The 20556-nt window shown below is 52.3% G+C and overlaps 1 protein-coding gene and 1 long non-coding RNA gene across 3 annotated transcripts; one reads left to right on the top strand and one right to left on the bottom strand.

Moving 5' to 3' along the window:
- The first annotated feature begins 854 nt into the window (after nucleotides 1–854).
- Nucleotides 855–3960, top strand: LOC146420835 (uncharacterized). 2 transcript variants are annotated; one of them, XR_014848941.1, is made up of 3 exons: nucleotides 855–1066; nucleotides 1758–2660; nucleotides 2843–3960. It is a non-coding gene; the product is annotated as an uncharacterized LOC146420835 (long non-coding RNA). The 2 variants fall into 2 exon arrangements; XR_014848940.1 differs by lacking the exon at nucleotides 855–1066 and having other exon boundaries at nucleotides 1416–2660.
- An 8804-nt stretch (nucleotides 3961–12764) lies between these two features.
- LOC146420836 (uncharacterized) lies at nucleotides 12765–18991 on the bottom strand. Its single transcript, XM_085047976.1, has 9 exons — nucleotides 18747–18991; nucleotides 18422–18502; nucleotides 16821–16927; nucleotides 16210–16360; nucleotides 15340–15634; nucleotides 14259–14855; nucleotides 13606–13746; nucleotides 13124–13240; nucleotides 12765–12898 (listed from the first exon to the last, which is right to left on the bottom strand). Exons 1-6 carry the CDS (start codon nucleotides 18759–18761, stop codon nucleotides 14851–14853), a joined length of 654 nt encoding a protein of 217 aa, XP_084904102.1. The 5' UTR covers nucleotides 18762–18991; the 3' UTR covers nucleotides 12765–12898; nucleotides 13124–13240; nucleotides 13606–13746; nucleotides 14259–14850.
- Between the last annotated feature and the right edge of the window lie 1565 nt (nucleotides 18992–20556).

Below are 20556 nucleotides of genomic sequence, written 5' to 3' on the forward strand. Positions count from 1 at the left end.
GAATGGGACTGGGAGCGGGATTGGGAATGGGATAGGGGACGGGAAGGGCAACGGGAACGGGAATAGGAAAGGGACTGGGACTGGGATCGGGAGCTGCAGTGGGAATGGGACCAGGCACAGGGACTGGGTGGGGGATGTCACCGGGGTGAGGAGGGGCTGGGACGGGGGGACACCGGGAATCAGGACGGGATGGGACAGAGGGGCCATGGGGACGGGGGGAGTCCCGGCGATCGGACGGGGGGAACAGGGGTGTGACACCGGGACAGGGGATTACACCGGACCGAGCGAGACACGGGGACAGGGGGACGGGCAGCACCCGCAGCTCATGGTAGCGGCACCCACTCGCCACCCCCGGGGCCACTCAGGGGGTACCAGCACTCCAGGGGCTGCCAGGCCACTGCCAGCTCGGCCAGCAGGATGGTGACAGTGGCCCCGGGCATCCCTGGTTGGTCATTGTGGCATGGGGCAATGGTGACGGTGTGGGCCCAGGGGAGCACAGCCAGCTGGAAGAGCTCACCCAGAAGAGTTCACTGCCAGTGCTGGGCACCTTGGCTGTGGTGTGGGTGAAGGTGGTGGTGTCCAGCTGGAGGTGGCAGTGCAAGTGCTGGCATTGGGTGAAGTCCTGGTCCTCGTACATCCACAGGGCCAGTGCCAGCTCCAGCCACTTGAAGTTGTCCTGGTGGGGTGGGAGACAAGGGGGAATCTGAGATGGGGGACAGGGAATTCTTAGTTGGGATGTAGGGATGGGGACAGGAGAGGATGTGGGGACACATGGAGGGGACATGGAGAGACGAAGATGTGGAGGGAGACGAGGGCACACAAGGGGGCATGGAGGAACTGGAGGGGACGTGGAGGGAATTTGAGGGGGATACGTGGGAGTGGTGGAGACATGGAGGGACATGGGGCCAGGAGAGGACGTGGGCAACAGGACAGGACACTTGGGAGACTCCAGGATGGGTTGGAGGGTTCATGCCTCTGTTTCCTCACCCACTCAGGGAACAGGGGGGCAGCAGTTCCCCCAGTGCAGGTGCTGGAGATGGCAGGAGGTCCCCAGGGTGTCGCCAAGGTACCTATGAGGTGTCCCACCTTGTAGGCTGGGATGTCTGGCACAGCTCCTTGATCCAGTGGTTGTGCTCGGACAGGGATGCACAGCCAAAGGAGCAGCTGCCCTCAGCTGCAATCAGCTGTGGGGACACCAAGGCTGGTGGGGCTGCACTGGGGTTCTGGGTACCCTTGGCTAAGGGAGATCTGGGGGGTCCTCTTGGGGTGCCCTGGGTGCCTTCACAGGGGGGTCTGGGAGTCCCTTCTCACAGTCTGGGTGGTCTGGGGTGCCCTGGTACCCAAGCCGCCCCGAGCTGCTCTGGTGGGGAACATAGCCATGGAACCTGTGGGGACATGGACATGTACATGGACATGGACATGGACATGGACATGGACATGGACGTGGATGAGGAGGAGAGGGGAGGGAGAGGCAGGATAAGGGTGCTTACAGGGGGGTCCTTCCTTGTGCCTCAGCACTTGAGCCCTTATGCCTCGCACTGGAGTGATTCCCTGCAGCTCGAGGGCGGACAGATCTACACTGGGGGTTCCCCAAATTCCCTGCCCATCCCTGGGGTTGCATGGGGGGCTCCCCCCACCCAGCAGCCAGTGCTGCAGTGGCCATGGGAGAGACAGGGGTGGGAAAGGGGGGTTGTGGTGGGAGTGGAGGAGGAGCAGGAGCAGGAGGGGCAACATGGAGTTCTACCACCTTTCCACAGAGTCCACAGCAGCCCCGGCCCTGTCAGCATCGCAGATGACTGGGGAGGGGGAGCTCACCCCAAATATGTCAGGGGGTCCCCAAGAGGGGTTGTTTTTTTGGAGGGGCATTTGGCGCTCGCAGATTCCAGAATCTCACTCCAAATATCTTTGCATGTCCCTGAGAGGTTTTTTGTAGGGGGAATATGGGTGTGTTTGGATCTTGCAACAGTCCAAAGCTGAGCCGTAGATGCCTCTTGCAGAGATTTTGGGGGGCCCACGTGGTGATTGCCTAGTACTGATGGGGCAAGACATTGGTTTTGGGGATCCCCGGGGAGATGCTGGGAGATGCTCCCCAGGAGCCCCAGTATGGGGAGAGTGGAGAGGGCTGATAACAGAGCTGGGAGACTCCTGGCAGCCTGGAAGGGTGGGGGAGCCTGGAGATGAGTGGGATCTGGGCCCCTCCGACCCTGAAAGTGTTGTCAGGGAGAGGGGGAACTCCTGAGTGCCTGGAGTGGGGGAGGCTGAAGTGGGGGACTGTGGGACCCCGGGGAGCCAAGGCAGAATCAGGAGGATGACCCCTGGGACACCTTAAACCCCCCCAGCATCCCTAAGCCGGACCCCAGAGAGGGGGGATCCCCAGGAACCACAGGCCACCCCCAGCAGCCCTGAGAATAGGGACCCCCAGAACTTGAAAGAGGAGACCGGGAAGGGGGCATTTTTTGGACTCCCTCTTGATTTTTGGAGGTTTTTATGGACACTAGCCACCCAGTGACTTCTAGTGATGGACTTGGACAGAGGTACCTTCAAACCCAACATGTGTGAACATTCTTTTCCCCCAAACCAGGATTTTACATTCCCAAACCTTATCCAGGAGGAGGAGAAGGCTGTGAGGAAGAGGAAGATGCCCTGGGACACCCAGACAGGTGAGGAGAAAGTCACTGCCCCTTTTCTCTTCTCTTCCATCTCCCATCCCAGCATTGCCCCTGGCTGCAGGACAACCCTGCTGCTGACGCTGTCCTGCCGGGGACAGATTTGGGGAGATCTCCTTCCCCTTTTCTCTGGCATGGAGGCAAATCCCATCATCTCCTTGACTTTCCCCTCCTAGATAATGAGCTTATTACAGAGACCTGGGAGGACAAATTTCCCTGGCAGAACCTCATGGAAGAGGCTATTTTGTGTGGCTCCAGGGTGCAGGAATCCAATGGGGAGGAAAAACCGTGGAGATCTCTCATGAGGAGTGGCTGCAAACTCAGCCCACAGTGCTCTGAGGAGGAAGGACCCACCTTATGCCAGGGAGGCAGCCAGAGATCTGGTCAGAACTCTGAACTTGCTGTCTGTGAGCAGCTTCATGATGGGGAGACACCCTACAAGTGCTTGGAATGTGGGAAGGGTTTCAGCTGGAGTTTCCACCAGATCCACCAGGAGATCTACACCTGGAATGGCACTACAAGTGTGGGAAATGTGGGAAGAGCTGCAGAGACAGCTCTGACCTGGTCGTCCAGCAGAGGAGCCACACAGGGCAGAGGCCGTACAGGTGTCCCAAGTGTGAAAAATGTTTCTCCCAGAGCTCTATCTTGGGGACAGTGTCCATGGGGCTGAGAGGGCTGGGAAAGGGGGTCCAGGGTGGGCACGGAGAAGGAGCGGGAGGAAGAGGAGGGAGACAGGAGGAGGAGGAGCAGTAAGAGGAGCAGAAGAACCATGAGGTACCACCACCCCCCTGCTGAGTCTGCAGCACCCTCGGCCCTGGCAGCACTGCCCCTGCCCACATCCCACAGGTGACCAGGGAGGGGGAGCTCGCCATGTCAGGGGATCCCCAAGAGGGTTTCTTTAGGGGTGTTTGAAGCTTACAGATTCCACAGTCAAGCTCCAAATATCTCTGCAATGTCCCTGGGAGGGGTTTTTTGAGGGGAGGGTGAGAGAATATTTGGATCTTGCAGGAGTCCAAAGCTGAGCCACAGATGCCCCTTGGAGGGATTTTGGGGGGTCCATGTGGCAATCATGAAGGGAAAGAGCTGCCCATGAGTGTTGGTGTCGTGAGTTACATGTTTCTATTTGCCTGCTGTAATATATGACTGTTTTCCTATTGCTTTCATAGAGTGCACTCCATTGTACTCTATGTACACTACCAGAGTAAGTTTGATTATTCTAATGAGTAGTAAGTAATTGGGATTGAGTGCTTTGTGTGGAATCATTTCTCTTAGTAAAGAATTGGTTTTGTATAAACAGATCTGATGGGCCATTTGTACGTCCTGCGGGACAGAATTGCTTATAGCACTGACAGTATGAGGCTGGGATTGGATGCAGCCACCCCCAGGCTCCTGAGAAGGAGTTGAGAAAGCCAAGGGGTGCTCTCTGCCCCTCAAGACTCAGTGGCCAGGCTGCTCCAGTAGCCTTTGTGTGAAGCTGCCAGCGCAGCAGCCACAGATGTCCCTGATGAGCTCGTGTCACTGCTGGTGAGATCAGAGCTCTTGAGCAGCCTCAGGACCCCTGGGATATCCACATGGTGCTCGTGGGATTGCCTGGGACCTCACCGTTCTTTAGAAGTGTAGAGATGACTGGCAAGTCACCATGGCTACCCTGTAAGTGCCTAGTACCTTAGCTGACTAAAGTCCCCTGGGATGTCACCATGGAATGGCTGTGACTGCCTCTGAGCACATCTGTCTCATGCCCAGGGAGCCCTGTGAGGTCACCATGGAACTCTCGTGACTGACTGTGACATTCTGGCTCTTTAGCAGCTTGGAGATCCCTGGCATGTCACCATGGAACCTCTTTGACAGCATGTGACCTCATTGCTCTTTGGCACCCTGGAGACCCTTGGAATGTCATCATGGAACCCCTGTGAGAGCCTGTGACATCACGGTTCCTCAGCAGCCTAGAGACCTCTGTGATGTCACAGCTGACATCCTGTTGCAGCCTGTGAGCTCAGTGCAGTTTGGCAAATGGGAGACTCCTGGGATGTCCCCATGGAGCCTCTGGGATTGCTCATGACCTCAGTGTTCTTTAGGAGCACAGACACCACTGGGATGTTCCCATGGAACCCCAGTGAGTGGCAGTGCCAAATGGGCTCCTGAGCACTTAAGAGATGGGATGTCTCCATGGACGGACTGTGACTGCCTGTCACCTCAGATGTCTTTGCAAGAAGAAAGAGCCCCGAGATGACCTGGCATGTCAGCATGGGGGGCCTGTGGGCAGGTATGATCTCCCTTCTTGTGCTGGTGCATCTCCTCTTGCCCTTTCTCAGGCTGCACCATGATCTGAGAAATGCTGGTGAGGCCTTGGCCTTGATGAATGCCAGCTGAGCTGAGGTGCTCTGGAGCTTTTCAGAAGCATTGTGTGCTCCCAGGAACTGCTGTATTCTAATGTGGTCCTGGGGTTTTTTTTGGTTTTTTTTTTGTCTAACAGACTTTGACATTTGTTTTTGCCTGGATGGCATCATATTCTCGTTGTCCCACGTTCAGGACAAGCTGCTGACTGGAAGTGGGGCCAGGCTGAAAGCTTGCTGTGACTAAAGGACATCCCTCGGGCTCTCCAAACAGGGGTGCAAAAGGAAGCCCTCGGAGCCATGCTGGGCCACAGCAGCACTGAGCAGCAAAGTCCCTGTGCGTGGGGCCTCTGCGAGCCAGCAACTGTCCTGTTTGCTGCACTCGGGGGATCCCTGAAGGACCATGGCTCCTGGGCCACTGATGCCTCCACTCTGGGAGGCCTTTAGCCTTTGGCTGCTGAGAAGATGGCAAGGCATGTTCCTGTGGCATCACATCTCTTTAGCAGCCTGGAAACACCTGGAATGTCACCACGGCGGCCCTGTGAGTGCCTCTGGCATCATGGCTCTTTGGCAGCCTGGAGATGCCTGGAATGTCACCAGGGAGCAAGTGTGACTATGTGAACTCATGGCTCTTCAGCAGTGTGGAGATTCCAGTTATGTCACCATAAAGCCCCTGCGAGTGCCTGTGACCTCATGGCTCCTCAGCAGCCTCGAGACACCTGGGATGTCACCACTGAGGCCCTGTTACAGCCTGTGACCTAAGTGTGGTTTGGCAAATGGGAGACTCCTGGGATGTCCCCATGGAACTGCTCGGGTTGTGCATCCCTCAGTGTTCTTTCAGAGCCTGGAGAGCCCTGGGATGCCCCTGTGGAAGCCCAGGGAGTGCCTGTGACATAGCAGAGGTGCCTGATGAGATGAAAGTGTCCAGGGGCGTCACCTTGGAAAGGCTGGGAGTGCCTCTGGGCACACGTGTCTCTGTTGTGGCCAGAGGGCTCTGGCAGGTGCCCGTGGTAGGCGTGTGAGTGCAGGTGAGCTCAGGGCTCTGGAGAAGGCTGTAGGCCTGTGGGGTGTGAGGCTGGAAGCCCTGGGAGTGCCTTTGACCTGAGTGTTCTTTAGCAGTCAGGAGCCCCCTGGGAGGTTGTAGCAGGATGATTTCAGCTGGCTGCTTTGTCCTTGGAATGTGGTCCAGCAACTCAGACAATGTCCTTTGGAAATCTCAGGATGGATTGAGAGGGGGCACCAGGTGTTGTTTTGGTGTTGTATTAGGCTACAACTATCACTGCCAGAGACATTAGAACTCCTTATCAGCTTAGAGACCCCTGGCATGTTCTCATGCCTGTGATCTCACTGTTCTTTAGGAGCATGGAGACTACTGCTGATGTGCAGGCAGAGCTGTATTAATGAGACAATACAGAAAGTATAAGTGCCATGGGGTAGGAGAGAAAGGAAGTTTTCCAGTTTTTGTCCTTTTTCAGAGACCATGGCCTAAAGTATTGAAGAAAGTGAACCCCTCATCCTCTGTACATTTTTCCCAGTCCAACCCACAAAATTCCCAACAATGCTGCTCAAGAGCCACCTGGGAACCTGTTAAGGGAACTGCCCAGGAACCTGCCCAGAAACACACCCCAGGAATCTCTCTAAACCTGCCCAGGAAACTCCTGGGAACCACCTGGGACCCTCCCTTGGAACTGCCTAAGAACCACCCTGGGACCCACCCAGGGACCTGCCCAGCAACCACCTGGGATCTGCCCCAGGAACTCCCATGGCAACTGGAGCACCTCCTTCCCCTACTTCTCCACTGACCTTGGTGTCTGCATGTTGTTTCTCGCATGTTCTCACCTCCTCCTTTTCTCTGGCCAGAATGAAAACTGTGCCACAAACTTTGTGTTGATTTCTTCTCTAAATATGTTATCACAGAGGCCTTACCATCATCTCTAATTGGCCCAGCTTTGGTCCTCAGAGCCATCAGGGATTGGCTCTGCTGGAATCCCTGATGGGACGTGGTGGAAGCTTCTAGCAGCTTCTCATGGAAGCCACCTCTGTGGCCTTCCCCACTACCAAGAACCAGGCCATGCAAAACTGACACACAAGCCTATGAAAAGCTATGGATGCAAGCTGCAGGAGACAAAGAAAAGATGCCATCCATATGGGAACCCAAACCAGTGATGGAACTACCTGGTTATAGTAATAAGGAAATAACATCAGAACGGGAGGTAGCTACTCCAGTGTCAGCTCTCCGAAACCTTGCAACTGGAGAAAAGTAGAATTTGCAAATGGTCAAAATTGGTATCCCAAGGCCTGGGTATTGCCAGCTGTGAATGGGAAAGGGCCATCAACCTCTGGATCAAGAACTGCAGAGGCACACACACCACAGGGAGGTTGGAACAGCATTGCAGGTGAGAACCAACATTTATCCCGAAAGAAGGTTCCTGGCAAGGGGTAGATAAAGGCACATCAAATCCTGCAAACACTGCCAGGCTGAGAATGAAACATGCTCCCATGTCATGGGGAGCTGCCAAATCATGCAGGATGCAAGAATTAAAAGGCACAATTACATCTGTGAAATGTTATCAAAGGAAGCTAAAAAGAAAGAGTGGGTAGTGTTTCAGGAACCACATCTAAGAGATGACAGCAATGAGTTATAGAAACGGGAGCTAATATTTGTGAAGGTAAAGCAAGTATTCATGGTGGATGTGACCCCAGGTGTTGACGTGATGTGATTTCTGCCCAGTGCTCTGAATGTCCAAGTGCAGCAATTCAACAAAACACAGGTAAAAATGGCAGGAGTAACTATGAGTCTCTTAAGACAAGGGCTTGGTTACAAACTGGGCATTGCTGCAGAGGTTGCACCTCCTCGTGGTCCTGCTGGATACCCATAACAGTAACCAAGTTGACCTGTGCCCCAGTGAAATATGTTATAGTTACTTTCTCCCTATAGTTTGGATTTACCAACCAACAATAGTACTAAAAAAAGTGAAAGAAATTTATGGTAACAGCTTTAATTAGTTACCCAGAGCCTGGCCCATGGATTTTTTTGCTGGGTGCAGCTCCACAATTAGTGAGGGTCCGCTGTTGATTTATTCATCACTCACTCTAAGTGACTTAATTCTCTGGACCTGACAAAATGGTCCACTTGATACAATTGATGCAAGTATCAACAGCCACTCAGACAAGTCCTTTAGACTGGAGGGACATTCTGGCTAAAAATTTGCTATCTACCTGCCATAAACCAGTGGAAAATTAAATAGATTTGATAAAATTGGAGTTGTATAACTCTAGAGTGACTAGAGGGTTCATTCTTCCATGTGGTGGGAGTGCTTGGCCAGTTTTCCTGAGGTGTATGAAGATCTCACACCTGAACCAGGGGCAGACAAGATCAATACATAAAAACCTGCAGACACTGCCAAGCTGAAAATGAAACATGTTCCCACATCATCAGAAACTGTCCAACCACACAAAAAGTGAGAATTAAGAGGCAAAATTACATCTGTGAAAAGTTAACAAAGGAAGTGAAAAGAAAGGATTGGAAGGCGTTTCAAGAGCCTCACATAAGGGATAACAGTAAAGAGCTTTACATACGAGATCTCATATTTTTAAGAGACAGCTGAACATTTGTGGTAATGTGACAGTGAGATATGAGTCCACTACAATATCTTTACAAGAAGCTGCCACAGAGGAAGTTAATAAATACAAACATTTTCATAATCTGGTCCAAGGACTGACCAACACTATCAGTGTTGTATTTGTGGACTTTCCCCTTGGACCACGGGGAAAGTGGTATACAAGAACAATGAAATTCTAAGGGCTCTTGGTCTCTCTAAATCAAGGCAAGAGAAGACTGCCTGGACCCTGGCCTCCAGAGTGCTTCTGTCATCAGTGGATGACAGGATATCGTACATATGTTTGGGAGTAGAGCTCATAATTCTAGTTTTCAAAAAAGATTCAGCGATGACTGGGGACACAGGGTAGCCACAAGCCAGAATTTGCAGGTGGTAAGTAAGGACAGTGATACTTTCTCATGACATCTCAAGTAACCCTCAAACTTAGACAAAAATATTGATTTTGACCAAAGGTGGACGAGCCACCTATATATAACCCAGGAGAGGAACATACGTTACTTATATGTGTCCAATAAATAGTCAAATGCTTTGTCATCTAGTGGCACACCTGAGTCAATGAATGAAATTCCCACTGTCCCTGCCTACTATGCAACGAAACCACAGTCAAGGGAATGGGCTTGGCAGAATCAGCGGGGAAGGAAGACCCTGTTGAGCTTGACTCTGGTCTGGCACTGTGAAGAGACATGAGAGGTGTAGAATAAGTGGGAGGCCAGGTGTGTGCTTGGTGCTGTCACCCTGGCTGTCAGTGAAATACCACTACTCTGATCATTTTGGTGAGCAGACCTGGCCTCCCATGTGGAGGAGGGAAGGCCTCCCATGCCAGCAGCAGGCAAACCATGCCTGAGACCCCAGTGGGTAGACTTGGCCTTCCGTGACCAGACTTGGCATGCTGGGGACAGGGACTACACCTGGTCCCCTGCTCCAGTGCGGAGATGTGGCCTCCTGTCCCAGTGGAGAGCAGACCTGTTTCCTGTGGCTGCATTTGGCAAGTGGGGGACAGGAATGTTTCCCAGGCCTGGGTTCCTGTGCCATCCCTACTGACTCAGTGCCTGTGCAGTTTCCAGCAAGCCCTACAACACGTTCCTTCCCCTGCCTGCAGCCCCTTGTGGGAAGATGACTGGGCACCCTGTGGACAGGTAACTGCAGGTACAATTAGAGAAAACTGAGGAGTTCTGTGGGCATCCTAACAGGAGTTACAACAGTATGGAAATTCTAGGGTAAATCATGGTTGCTGCTCCCTGGGTGGAATGTGGTTGGCAGGACTTGAAACCTATCCCAAAATGATTCCCTGAACACACACACCTGCTGAGGGGGATGGAATGGAGGGTGGAGCGGAATGGAGACACCACAGCTAGGCTCTGTGGGAATCCTTGCAGGGAAAGGAACTCAATGGTACTTTTCAGCTAATAAACCACACAGCACCTGTGAGCCAGGGGACATAGGGGAAGATGTCCTGATGCTGAGCCAGTGACTGTGGTGAAATCTCTTTCCTCAGATGAACTTGGTTCGTTAAAGCTATAACAGTAATATTAATGCACACCTCCATCCCAAAGGGCATGGGCATGAGCTCTGTGTTCTTTTAGACTGTATCCTTAAAAGCAAAGCAGTAACAAAGGTATGTCTGACTTGAGTCACTCAAACTCCACCTAGACACAAAGAAATAGTATAAAAGTAAAGAATGAAATGTTAGGGAAGACTCCATGGTAACTGCTGGGATCAGTTGAGGGGCTGAACCTGTCTTCTCTCCTGTTGGGTAAGAATCATACTTTATGTGCTGGATATTTCATTGGGGATTAGAGCTTGTCTGTGTATTCCTTCAAGTATATTTTTGCAGTCAGATACTATCACTGACAACTTTCAAACCTTAACCTGTCACGATTTTATATTAATACAGGGTGTTATTCCATAAACTGTCAATGTGAGTCCTTCCCGGGAGCTGGCAGTCGCTGGCAGCAGGGAACACACTTTAATAAATGGGAAGAGCTGCTGAGGGGTCTCCCTTATGCTGTTGGTGTTTCCCTGACTAAGTCAGTCAAACACCCCCCAATCCAGCAGGACAGCTCAGTGAAGGATCCCCGTAAGGGAATGCTGACAGACTGGTCGGGCACAAGGGTCTTGGCTTTCCTGGGACACTGACAGAAAAATTAAACATTAAGGTTCAAGGGAGCCTCCCCTTTTCACCTGACAGTCACAATGGCCCCTTGGTTCTAAGAGGTTCTGTCATGTCACAATGGTTTCCTTGGTTTCTCAAGACCCCACTGTGTCACAATGAAACCTTGGGTCCATGAGGTTCTGCAGTGTCACAGTGGTCTCCTTGGTTCCACACAGTCCCACAGTGGCCCTTTAGCTCCACAAGCCAGTGGCTGGGAGCTCCTGCCTCCTCAGCAGTTGAGGAGGGGCCGCAGGGACATCATGCAGACAGTCCCAGTGGCTCCTTTTCTCCCCACACCCTGACCCATGGCGTAAAACATCCACTCCGAGTCCTTACATGTGCAGGTGGAACTCACTGGCATCACGAGCATGGGGCAGGGCTGATTCCTGGGGGAGCCCCTGGGGCAAGAGACCAGGAGGGATTCATTCCCTACACACCGCAGCTCCTTGTGCCAGGTGGGACCAACACTTTCTGCAAAGCCAGTCCTTCTGAGCCAGGGCTGTGCCACCCCACAGCTCCCTGCAAACCGCAGCTTTGAAGCCAAAAGCTGAGCGAGTCCCAGACAGTTTGCCCTGCTGCAGAGTTGGCATTCTGCTCACCTTGGTCCTGCCACCTTTGGCCACCACAGGGCTGTGGGGATCGGTGGGAACATGGGACAGCGGAAACTGGGAGTCCCTCTCCAGGGAGATTTGAGGGCACAGGAAAGATGATTGTGAGCAGGGGAGGGAATGCCAGAGAATGGGAGGGATTTGGGGCAGGGGGGATACATGGACACCCCAAAAAGCCCCCCAAATTGTTCCTTTGTCCTCCCCAAACCAGCCTAGCTTCCAAAATTACTTTAAAGTTCTCCATTCTTCTCCATGGGTGGGCACCAGGGAGGGTGGCATCAGGAGACACCCATGTCCCAGAAGCTGCGTGCCCAGCCAGGACAAGGAGCAGGGCTTCAGCTGTGGGGTGGTGCCCCCAAATTTCCTCTGCCCTGCTGACAAATCTGGACATGGTGTGGGGGGGTTGTCTCAGGCTTTGTTGCCTACCTGCATCTCATGATGGAGCAGAAATCCACCTGCAGCCCATTGGGGCCCAGGATGGAGCAGGGATTCACCTGCATCCCATGCTGGATCCTACACTGGAGCAGATCAATTCCTGAAACATGCCATGACCCTGGAGGAAGCCTGTGCTGGAACAGGGTCCTGGCAGGACCTGTGGAACCCTGGGGAGAACTCACCTGCAGCAGGTTCCTGGTAGGACTAATGATCCCATGGGGTCCCACAATGGCCTCCTTGGTTCCAGGAGGCCCCACAGTGTCACAATGCACCCCTGGTTCCATAATGTTCCACAGGATCAAGCTTCACAACGGAATCTTGGTTTCATGAGCTTCTGTAGTGTCACAATGTACCATGGTTTCCATGAGGCCCCACTGTGTCACAATGGTTTCCTGGGTTCCACAGTGTCACAAAGGACCATTTTTCCAATGAGGCCCTGCTGTGACTTTATGGCCCTTTACTTCCACAAGACCCCACAGTGTCACAGTGGCCCCTTGGTTCCCTGAATGGGTGGGTCAGTGCTCCTGTACCCTCAGCAGTTGAAGGGACACTGTGCCAGATCAACCAGGCCTCTTAGCAGGCAGAGCAGCTCCTTTCAGAGCACAGAACTGAAAGAGCTCAACACCCAGGTCACCTGTGCACTGGCATCCTCTTCTCCAGGGACACACAACACCACCTTCAGCTTGGAGGCCACAACTGCTTTCCCCTCCCAGCAGCATCCACTGCTGCTGTGTTCTGCCCGGGCTGCTGCTGCACCAAGGGCCAAGGCTGGCTCTGGTGTCTCCTGTCAAGGTTTTCTCCTGTTCTCCCCTGTTACCCAGCAGTTTGGTAACAACTCAAATTCCTTTCTTGTCTCGGGGAACAGCTCTGGCCTCAAGTGGGGAAATCACACACCACCTCTTGAGCCTCATTGTGCCAGTGAAAAAATTGAATTTAATATTTTCCTGAAAAAACTCTTTATTACAAAATAATGGCTGGCAGTTGCTGAGGAACAGAACACTTACTGGCTGGTCTCTACACATCTTTCCACGTCATGCTGCCGATGCTGCAGGTCTTGGGCCAGCTGTGACTGCAGCAGGGACACCTGAAAGAGGCACAAGGCCCAACTCAGACAAGCCCACACTTCAGGAGCATCTGCAGCCCCACAGTACTGGCTGTCAGGGCAGACACAGCCTCCAACTGCAGCCCTGGCAAACACTTTGTCCTTGTAGAAGGGGAAGGAAGAGGCTCCCAGACCGCCTCTGGACAGAACTCAGGGCACTGATCCCTGTTCCACAGGCTGTGCCTCAGCAGGAGGGCTGCTGCTTACCTGAGGCACTGAAGAACTCCTCTACTCGAGCTCCTTGGAAGCCCCAGGCACAGGGAGCAAACTGTCCCTCTCCTGACGCCTACAACGTCCCATCTGGCTCCTCTGTTGATGTTCCACCTGCACATTGGATGGGAGAAAGGGTCACATGCAGCAAAAGGACCTCTGGATGTCAAGACAAGAAGATCTCTCTTCAGAGACCCTTAATTACACCAGAGAACACTGGGGGCATAAAGCACTCGCTGTGGGCTGTGGAAGAGAGTCAAGTGTGTGTCTGGGGATGCTGGGGCAAGGAGGGGGCACCAGAGTGAAGGAAGGTGCATTTGTGAAGGCCATGGGGTGCCACAAGAGGCAAAATACAAGTGTGTGCCCACAGGAGGGAGAGGGAAGGAAACAAGCAGAGGACTCCAAGGTGCTGCCTGGGGAAACATGTCGTGCTCCAGAGGAGCCTGAGGCTTTGCAGAGGCAGCAAAAGCCCATTTTACCTGCTCAGGATTCCTCCTGGGCTCAGCATTGAGTTCCCTCCTCTCTGCCTTCTCTTCTGATGATGCAACCAGACTCAGCACACATTCCAGGCCTTTCCTTGAGTGCCGTGACAGCTGCTTTCCTTCTGCTCCAACAGCCCGCTGGGAATTCAGAGAGGAGATGCTTCCATTATTTTAAAGCCCCGGAAAAGCTGTCCATCAGAACTCTCCATCTCTGGAAACTTCCTCCAGTCAGCTCCAACAGTGCAGCTGCTGTTCAGCCCTCGGTACAAAACTCTGCTCACTTTAGTCCATCAGTCAGGTCAGCTGCTCCATTCCTTTCCACACCAAATCCAAACCACCACGTGTTGCCTACCATTGCCTATGCACGGGAGAAGCAGCTCCCCATGCCCAGCTTCTGGACTGGAGCTGATTTTAACAGCCAGCTCCACAGTTGTGTCAGTCATTCCAGGTGTGCCAGGAAACATTCCTGCAGGTCAGCGGTCTCTGGCTGGAGCCAGCCAGGCAGACAAGGCTGCTGGCTGCAGCTCTGACTGCTTTGCCCAAGCAGGCCATGGACTGACAGGGATATATATTCCCACCTCTTTATGGGAAACATCATTGGAATCCTTCAGGGACGTCTGAGTGGAATGTAGATCTATCCCAGTGCCTACCTGTAGACAAGACCAGTCTGTGTCCCTGCCAGGAGCCATTCTCTGCAGGATGTTTAATTTTTTCCTTAGAGTCCCTTAGGACATTTCACTCTTGGCAAGGGCAGCACTCAGGGCTTGAGCCTTCTGCCTCCATTCGAGTTCTCTGTTTTCTCTCTGCTTCAAAGCAGCAGTCACACGCTCCAGCTCTTCCCTCATGGCTTCCCGCTCAGCTTCCCTTCTCATTTGGTTTAGTTCCTTCCTTTGCAAGGAAGTTGTGTGCATTAAATTCTTCTTTTCCAGCAGTCTCATCCGCTCCTGGTACAACTTGATTTCTCTCTCCTTCTCTGACAGGTCGGCAGTCATGCGAGTGAGATGCCCCTGCAAAGCTTTGGCCTCTGCTGCCTCTTTCTGGAGCATCTCCATTTTCTTTTCCTGTGTTTCCAGTTTTTCTGTTTTAATTTGAAAGATGGGCATTACAGTCTGGAGTTCTTCTTGAAGGGAGCAATTCCTTTCTGTCACTGTATTTGCTCGGGTTTCAGAGGCTGTGACTGATTCTTCCAGAAGCTTGATCTGACACTCCAGTTTTTCTTTATCTGCCTGCAGACTGTCCCGTTCATGCTGCAAAATAGGGAGAAGAAGAGTCGGTGATTCATCTCTCTCCGTTTGCTTTTCATACCAGATCTGAACTCCTGCTGCAGTGGCAGGCACGGGCTGCCCCTCTCTCCCTGCCTCTCGGGATGCTGCAGACCTTTCCTGGGCCTCTCCTTGTTGCCACATCTTTCCCAGCTCCCTCAGCATATCCCAGGTTCCTTTCTGCCCTTCCCTGACCTCCTGGTGCTCTACTCAAGAGTTCCTTTGAGGAGGAATAAAGCTCCAAGTGCAGACATTGAGAACTACAGCTTCGAGGGCAGAAAGCTCCAGCGTGGAGGAAAATCAGCAGCCTCAGGCTTAACTGGGTTTGACGTGCCTATGACACCTTTTCCTCCTTACTCAGAAGAATGCAATTCGGAAAGTTAAACTGGAAAAAGGTGCTCCTTAGATATAGCAAGAGAAGGCCCCCAAAAGCAACAAAATGGCCCTTCATGGCATCTGCCATTCTCACCAGCACATCCTTTCTTTCCTTCTCTGCGTTCTCCAATTTCCTCTGCAGAGATGCCACCTCCTGATGAAGAGTCACAGCCTCTTCCTTTCTTGCAGTGTCCTCTTCCTTCAGGGCAGTTTCCAGAGAGTTCTTGCATTCTGCCTTCCACATCACTGCACAGGGGAAGGGGAAGGGGAAGGGGAAGGGGAAGGGGAAGGGGAAGGGGAAGGGGAAGGGGAAGGGGAAGGGGAAGGGAAGACTGGGGAGTTGCCTGGGCAGCATCCTTCTCCAGCACTGCTTCCTGCAGGGAGCGGATCTGGAACATGGATGCACTGAGCCTCAGGGACAGGGCTGCTCCTGAGGCAGCAGAGCAGGCAGGAGGGTGAGGAATGAAGGAGAAATGACTTCAAGCAAAAAACACACCGGTCACAGAAGGGGCAAAGCCAAGCATTCAAATGGAGACAAATAAAGTCACAAGAAAGAAAGGGAGGCAATGGGCATCCTTGATGGGGCAGCCCTAAACACCGGATGAACTGGCTGTGCTGGAAGTGCCCTCCCTAGCCTGCCATAACCCCACCTGTGTCCCCACATTGCTCAGTGCCTGGCACAGGCACAAACTCCACCTGGGACAACACTGGTAACAGGAGGGATGGAAGAGCTCCAAAGCAGTCTGCTCCTGCTTCTCCTTGGCGAGTTCATGCTGGAACCCAGGAGAGAACAGGGGAAAACCTTGGCAGGAGACATCAGAGCCAGCCTTGGCTTCAGGGTGCAGCAGCACATGGCAGCACATGGCAGCAGTGGATGCTGCCGGGAGAGGGAGGCAGTTGGAGCCTCCAAGCTGAAGGTGGTGTTGTGTGTCCCTGGAGAAGAGGATGCCAGTGCACAGGTTACCTGGGTGTTGAGCTCCTTCAGTTCTCCTATGTGGTCTGAGAGGAGCTCCTCACCCCGTCGAACAGCAGAATGAAGCTGAGATATTTCTTTGATCCAGTTTTCTTTCGCGCTCGTGAGGCTCAGTTCCTTCTCTTCCAGAGTTACAGCTGGCCTGTGGAGCAAAGCAACAGATGGCCATGAGAGACATTCGTGTCCCTCGGGCTCCTCAGAGGGGAACCTGGCTTAGATCAGAAATCATGGGTTTAAGATTGCTCTGCCAAGCAAAGGAATCGGGATGCCAGGCTGATCCAGCTCCCAAAGGGTTCAAGTTACCAGACCCGAGGTGGAGCTGATGGATGTGTCCAGCTCCTTACACTGCAACTTGGGCAGGGTTAAGACACTGACCTAACAACAGAACACATCCTTAGAGGGAAAGAGCTACTCCAAAATCCTTTGTCTTCAGGAAAACTGTAACTGAAGGCTCAAAAGAAATGAAGAACAACATCCAGAGAATGAAACACATCTGCATGGACAGTTCAGAATTCTGCCACTTAGGAAATGCTGGCAGATGCACAGATCAGAAAGAGGGAATCCATTCAGCACAATGCAGAGTCCCACAGGCTTTCATTTACCTGGCTTTTTCCCTCTCTAGGGTCTCACTCCCGTCTTGCTGAGCTTTGTGGATAATCAATTCCTGGGACTCTCTGCAGGCTGCCAGCCAAGATGTCAACTCTCCAACCTCAAGTCAAACAGAACAAAGCAGTCAGAGGCTACAGCCTGTCCCTGTCAGCCACAGCAGAGACTGTGAGGAAAGGCAAAGGACAACTTTCCATTTCTCCCTGTCCAGAGAGGACCAGATTCACAATGGATATGGACAACTTGTTTCCAACTCTCATTGGGTCACCAAGGGCATCTGGAAAAGCACCTCACAACCAAGGCTAGCAGGAAGAGGCCAGCAGAAATCCATGCTGATGGTTGCTAGTCAAGAGCCCAGAGCACTAACCCAGCTGTCCAGGGCAGCAGCTGAGATTCAGCAGAGCACAGAGTGACCTTCAGAGCAGCTGCCATGGAGCCCACAGCATGAGGTAGCCCCAGGGATCACTCCCTCGGTCGCTGCTCTGCCATGAAAAGGCAAGAAGGGCAGAGAGCACCTCCTGGATGATTGCAGTGCCACTGCTGTTTCACTCATCTGCTTTTGCAGAGCCTCCCTCTGCTCAAGGAGGAGATCAATTTCCTCTTTGATGCCTACTAGTGGGAAATTGAGTCCTGCCTGGTAGAAAGCTCTTCTCTCAGTGCCTGCAGGAACAGGGAGGGAAAGAGCAGAAATGACCAATAAGGAGCTGGGAAGGTTGCTCCAGAGAGTGGGGAGAAGCAGCAAGCAGAGAGATAGCTCCCCTGAAGGTAAAAGCTGTACTGAGGGGGTGGGCATCAAGGGGAAAAAAGCTGTAGAACACAGAGCTGGGGAGACCAGCAAAGCAGTGCAGGACCACAAGTGCCAAGGCAAGAAAGAAAGGGCCTCAAGTGGCTGAGTGAATGGAAAGGTGAGTGAGCTGAGTGAGGCCTCAGGAGCTGAGCCTGTGGCCAATGGGGAAGACAAGCAGAAGTCCTCACTCAAGTTGTCCCTCATCTCCTTGCCAATGCTTCCCAAAGCAATCCAAAGGAATGCTGTGCATCAGTGGATCTTGGGGTTGAGAGGATGTTCCCAGAATCTGCATGCTGGGAACTGTCAGTGCAGATAAGGGAACTGGCCATGCTGTCCCTGTTGTCTAATGGCACTTGAAAGCCCACATCCATGTCAGTCAGGAATTCTCTTCCTATTCCAAAATACCCCTGAGATGCCTCTTCTGATCCCAGCAAGAACAGCTGTCCATTCATGGAGAACCAGTTCCAAAATGCAGCTAAATATGCAAAATCCACTTCTACGCTGAGCATAGTTTGTGCTTAGTGCATTTCTTCCTGGGATTGCAGTGAAATTAAAAGGGTCCTCTGAGGTCAGGTTCCTGCTACAGTTCTACAGAGTCCCTGTCACAGACCTTGTGGAGCTGACAGAAGAGAGAACTCTCCTTTGGTGGAAAATGGGCTGAGGAAAAAAGGCACAGAGACATGATTCCCCCTTCAGAGCAGCCAGGAGGGCCATGGCAGAGCAGCTTCTCCCTTCCAGGCTTCCTGCATTTGCCTTCCTTAAATCCCATTGCAAAATGGTCCTGAGCCAGCTCAGCACAGATATACTCACCTCAGGGGCTCCTGGGGAGAGTTGCTGGTGAGCAAGTATTTGAGAAGTGAGCTGCTGGCTCATTCCAAGCCCTCGAGCTTCCTGGAGGAGCACAGGTAAGAGCACACTCAGACTGCATGGCTGGCCCTCAGGGAGTCACCCTGAAATGCTTCCAAGCCAGGAGCCTCCTGCTCCCTCCCAGGCCAGCACCAAAGCTGCTGCCAGCTCTGGAACAGCCAACTGTTAATCCCTTGTTATTCTCAAAGGGAACCTTTCCCCGTGGGACAGCCCAGGCCCACCCAGCCCCACACTGGGCTTGGCATAGGGAGAGCAGCAGCTGTCTCACCTGCTGGGTCTCCATCTTCCCCTTGGCATGAGCAGGGTGCAAATGCCAATGTCCAGGGGATGCTGGCAGTAGCAAGGTTAAATGTACATGTCTAAAGGCTGTTCACCTTTGCAGAGTCAACAGCACAATACCAAAGTGCCATTGGCCTTTGCAAGGTCCAAACCCCAAGTTTCCAAGAGCTGTTGGCAGCTGCACAGTCCAAACCCCAACATTCCAGGGGTTGTGGGAGAGCTCCCTCCCCTGGCTCTGCCCTCATCCCAGCTCCCTGCTGGCCCTGGCACTTGCTCTGCCACCCCCATGTCCCCACAGCCTGCTGGGCAGCTGGGCAGAGGCCTGGCTAGTAACATGAGCTCAAAGTTTGGGACCAGACAGTATAAGTTTTAAGGATCAACATTCTGAAGACAGCAGGGTTTGACCCACATGCTTTTTATGGATGCTGATACCTATATAACTTGGGTCAGAGTTACAAGGTGCTTATATAGCTTTAGTTATATCAACATAACCTGAATCATAGCTTTTATACCTACATAACCTGAATCATAACTTTTTATATCGATATAATCTGAATTATAGCTTCCTATACCTATATGACCTGAATTATAACTTTTTATAGTAATATAACTCGGATTATAACTTTCTACACAATATAATGGCTATTATATGGTTAACTAGTTGCTTAATGCTGAATAGACAAAAACCTCACCAGGTGGATAGCTTCAAAAGTGGACAAGTATAGCACTAACAAGAAATTGGCAAATGTAAAGCCAGTTAGCCACAGAATACAGCATTTAGAACCAGAGAGACCAAGGAACACCATAACTCCAAAGAAAAAGGTGAAAAATTCAGATGCAAAGAAGGCCTTGGGCCTTCATCAAGAGGAGACCCCCACGACCACTGAACTGGGGAGGCACAAGCACAGTGCAAAAGAGCTATTTATAACCATGAGATCATGTTATGTAAATTAGTTCTGGGGCGTATATGATGGTGTTAGAGTGAGGTAATAACACTGAGTGAAATTTACTGTATGAATAAACCACAATGTTAGAGTGAGGTAGTAATACTGAGTGAAATTTACTGTATGAATAAACCACAACGTTTGACAAAGGTGGATGAGCTAGGTGGAGAGATGCCCCTCACCTCCAGCACTGCAATAAACAAATACCTGCTCTGTAGACACCAGTCTATGGGGTTTTGTTTCCAACCTATCTTTTGGGGCATCAGCAAAGAGGATCCCGTGTCTACTAGGAAATACACTTCTCAGTTCAGCAAGGGCTCCAGTGTGGCGAGTCCCCCGTACAAGAGCAGATCCCGACACCCTTAACAATCCATTTCTAATGTTCTTTTTTACAAATGGCACATTGATTCCTTCCCATTTACTGTCCTGGTGGCCACCCCCTTCCCTTTGGTCCCGGGACTGGCTTCACTTTTTTCTGTCAGGAATTGTAAAAACTGTGCCATTATCCTTGCCTCTACCTTTACCTTTTCCTCATCCCTCCTTTCATATCTTTCATATACCTGATGTGCCTTTCCAACCAACCTCTGCCACCTCTCCAGCCCCTGGTCCCGCTGCCTGTGGACTCTCACTCTCCCACAGCCACCGAGCTCTCTGCAAAATCACTCACCTCCCCGGTGATCCAAAGCCCCACAGCCTCGGCTCGGTCCCACATGTCCCCCACAGGTGCCCAGCCTGTGCCATCGGTCCGGTATTTCCTACCTGGCCTCGGCACTCCTCACCATAGAGAAACCTCCTTAAATCCCGGGTAATAAGCGGACAAACCCAAATCCTCCACCCTGGCTCCATAACGACCCG

The sequence above is a fragment of the Lichenostomus cassidix genome, unplaced genomic scaffold (genome assembly GCF_008360975.1).
Source record: "Lichenostomus cassidix isolate B80296 unplaced genomic scaffold, HeHo_3.0 HiC_scaffold_45, whole genome shotgun sequence".
NCBI classification, from domain to species: Eukaryota; Metazoa; Chordata; class Aves; order Passeriformes; family Meliphagidae; genus Lichenostomus; species Lichenostomus cassidix.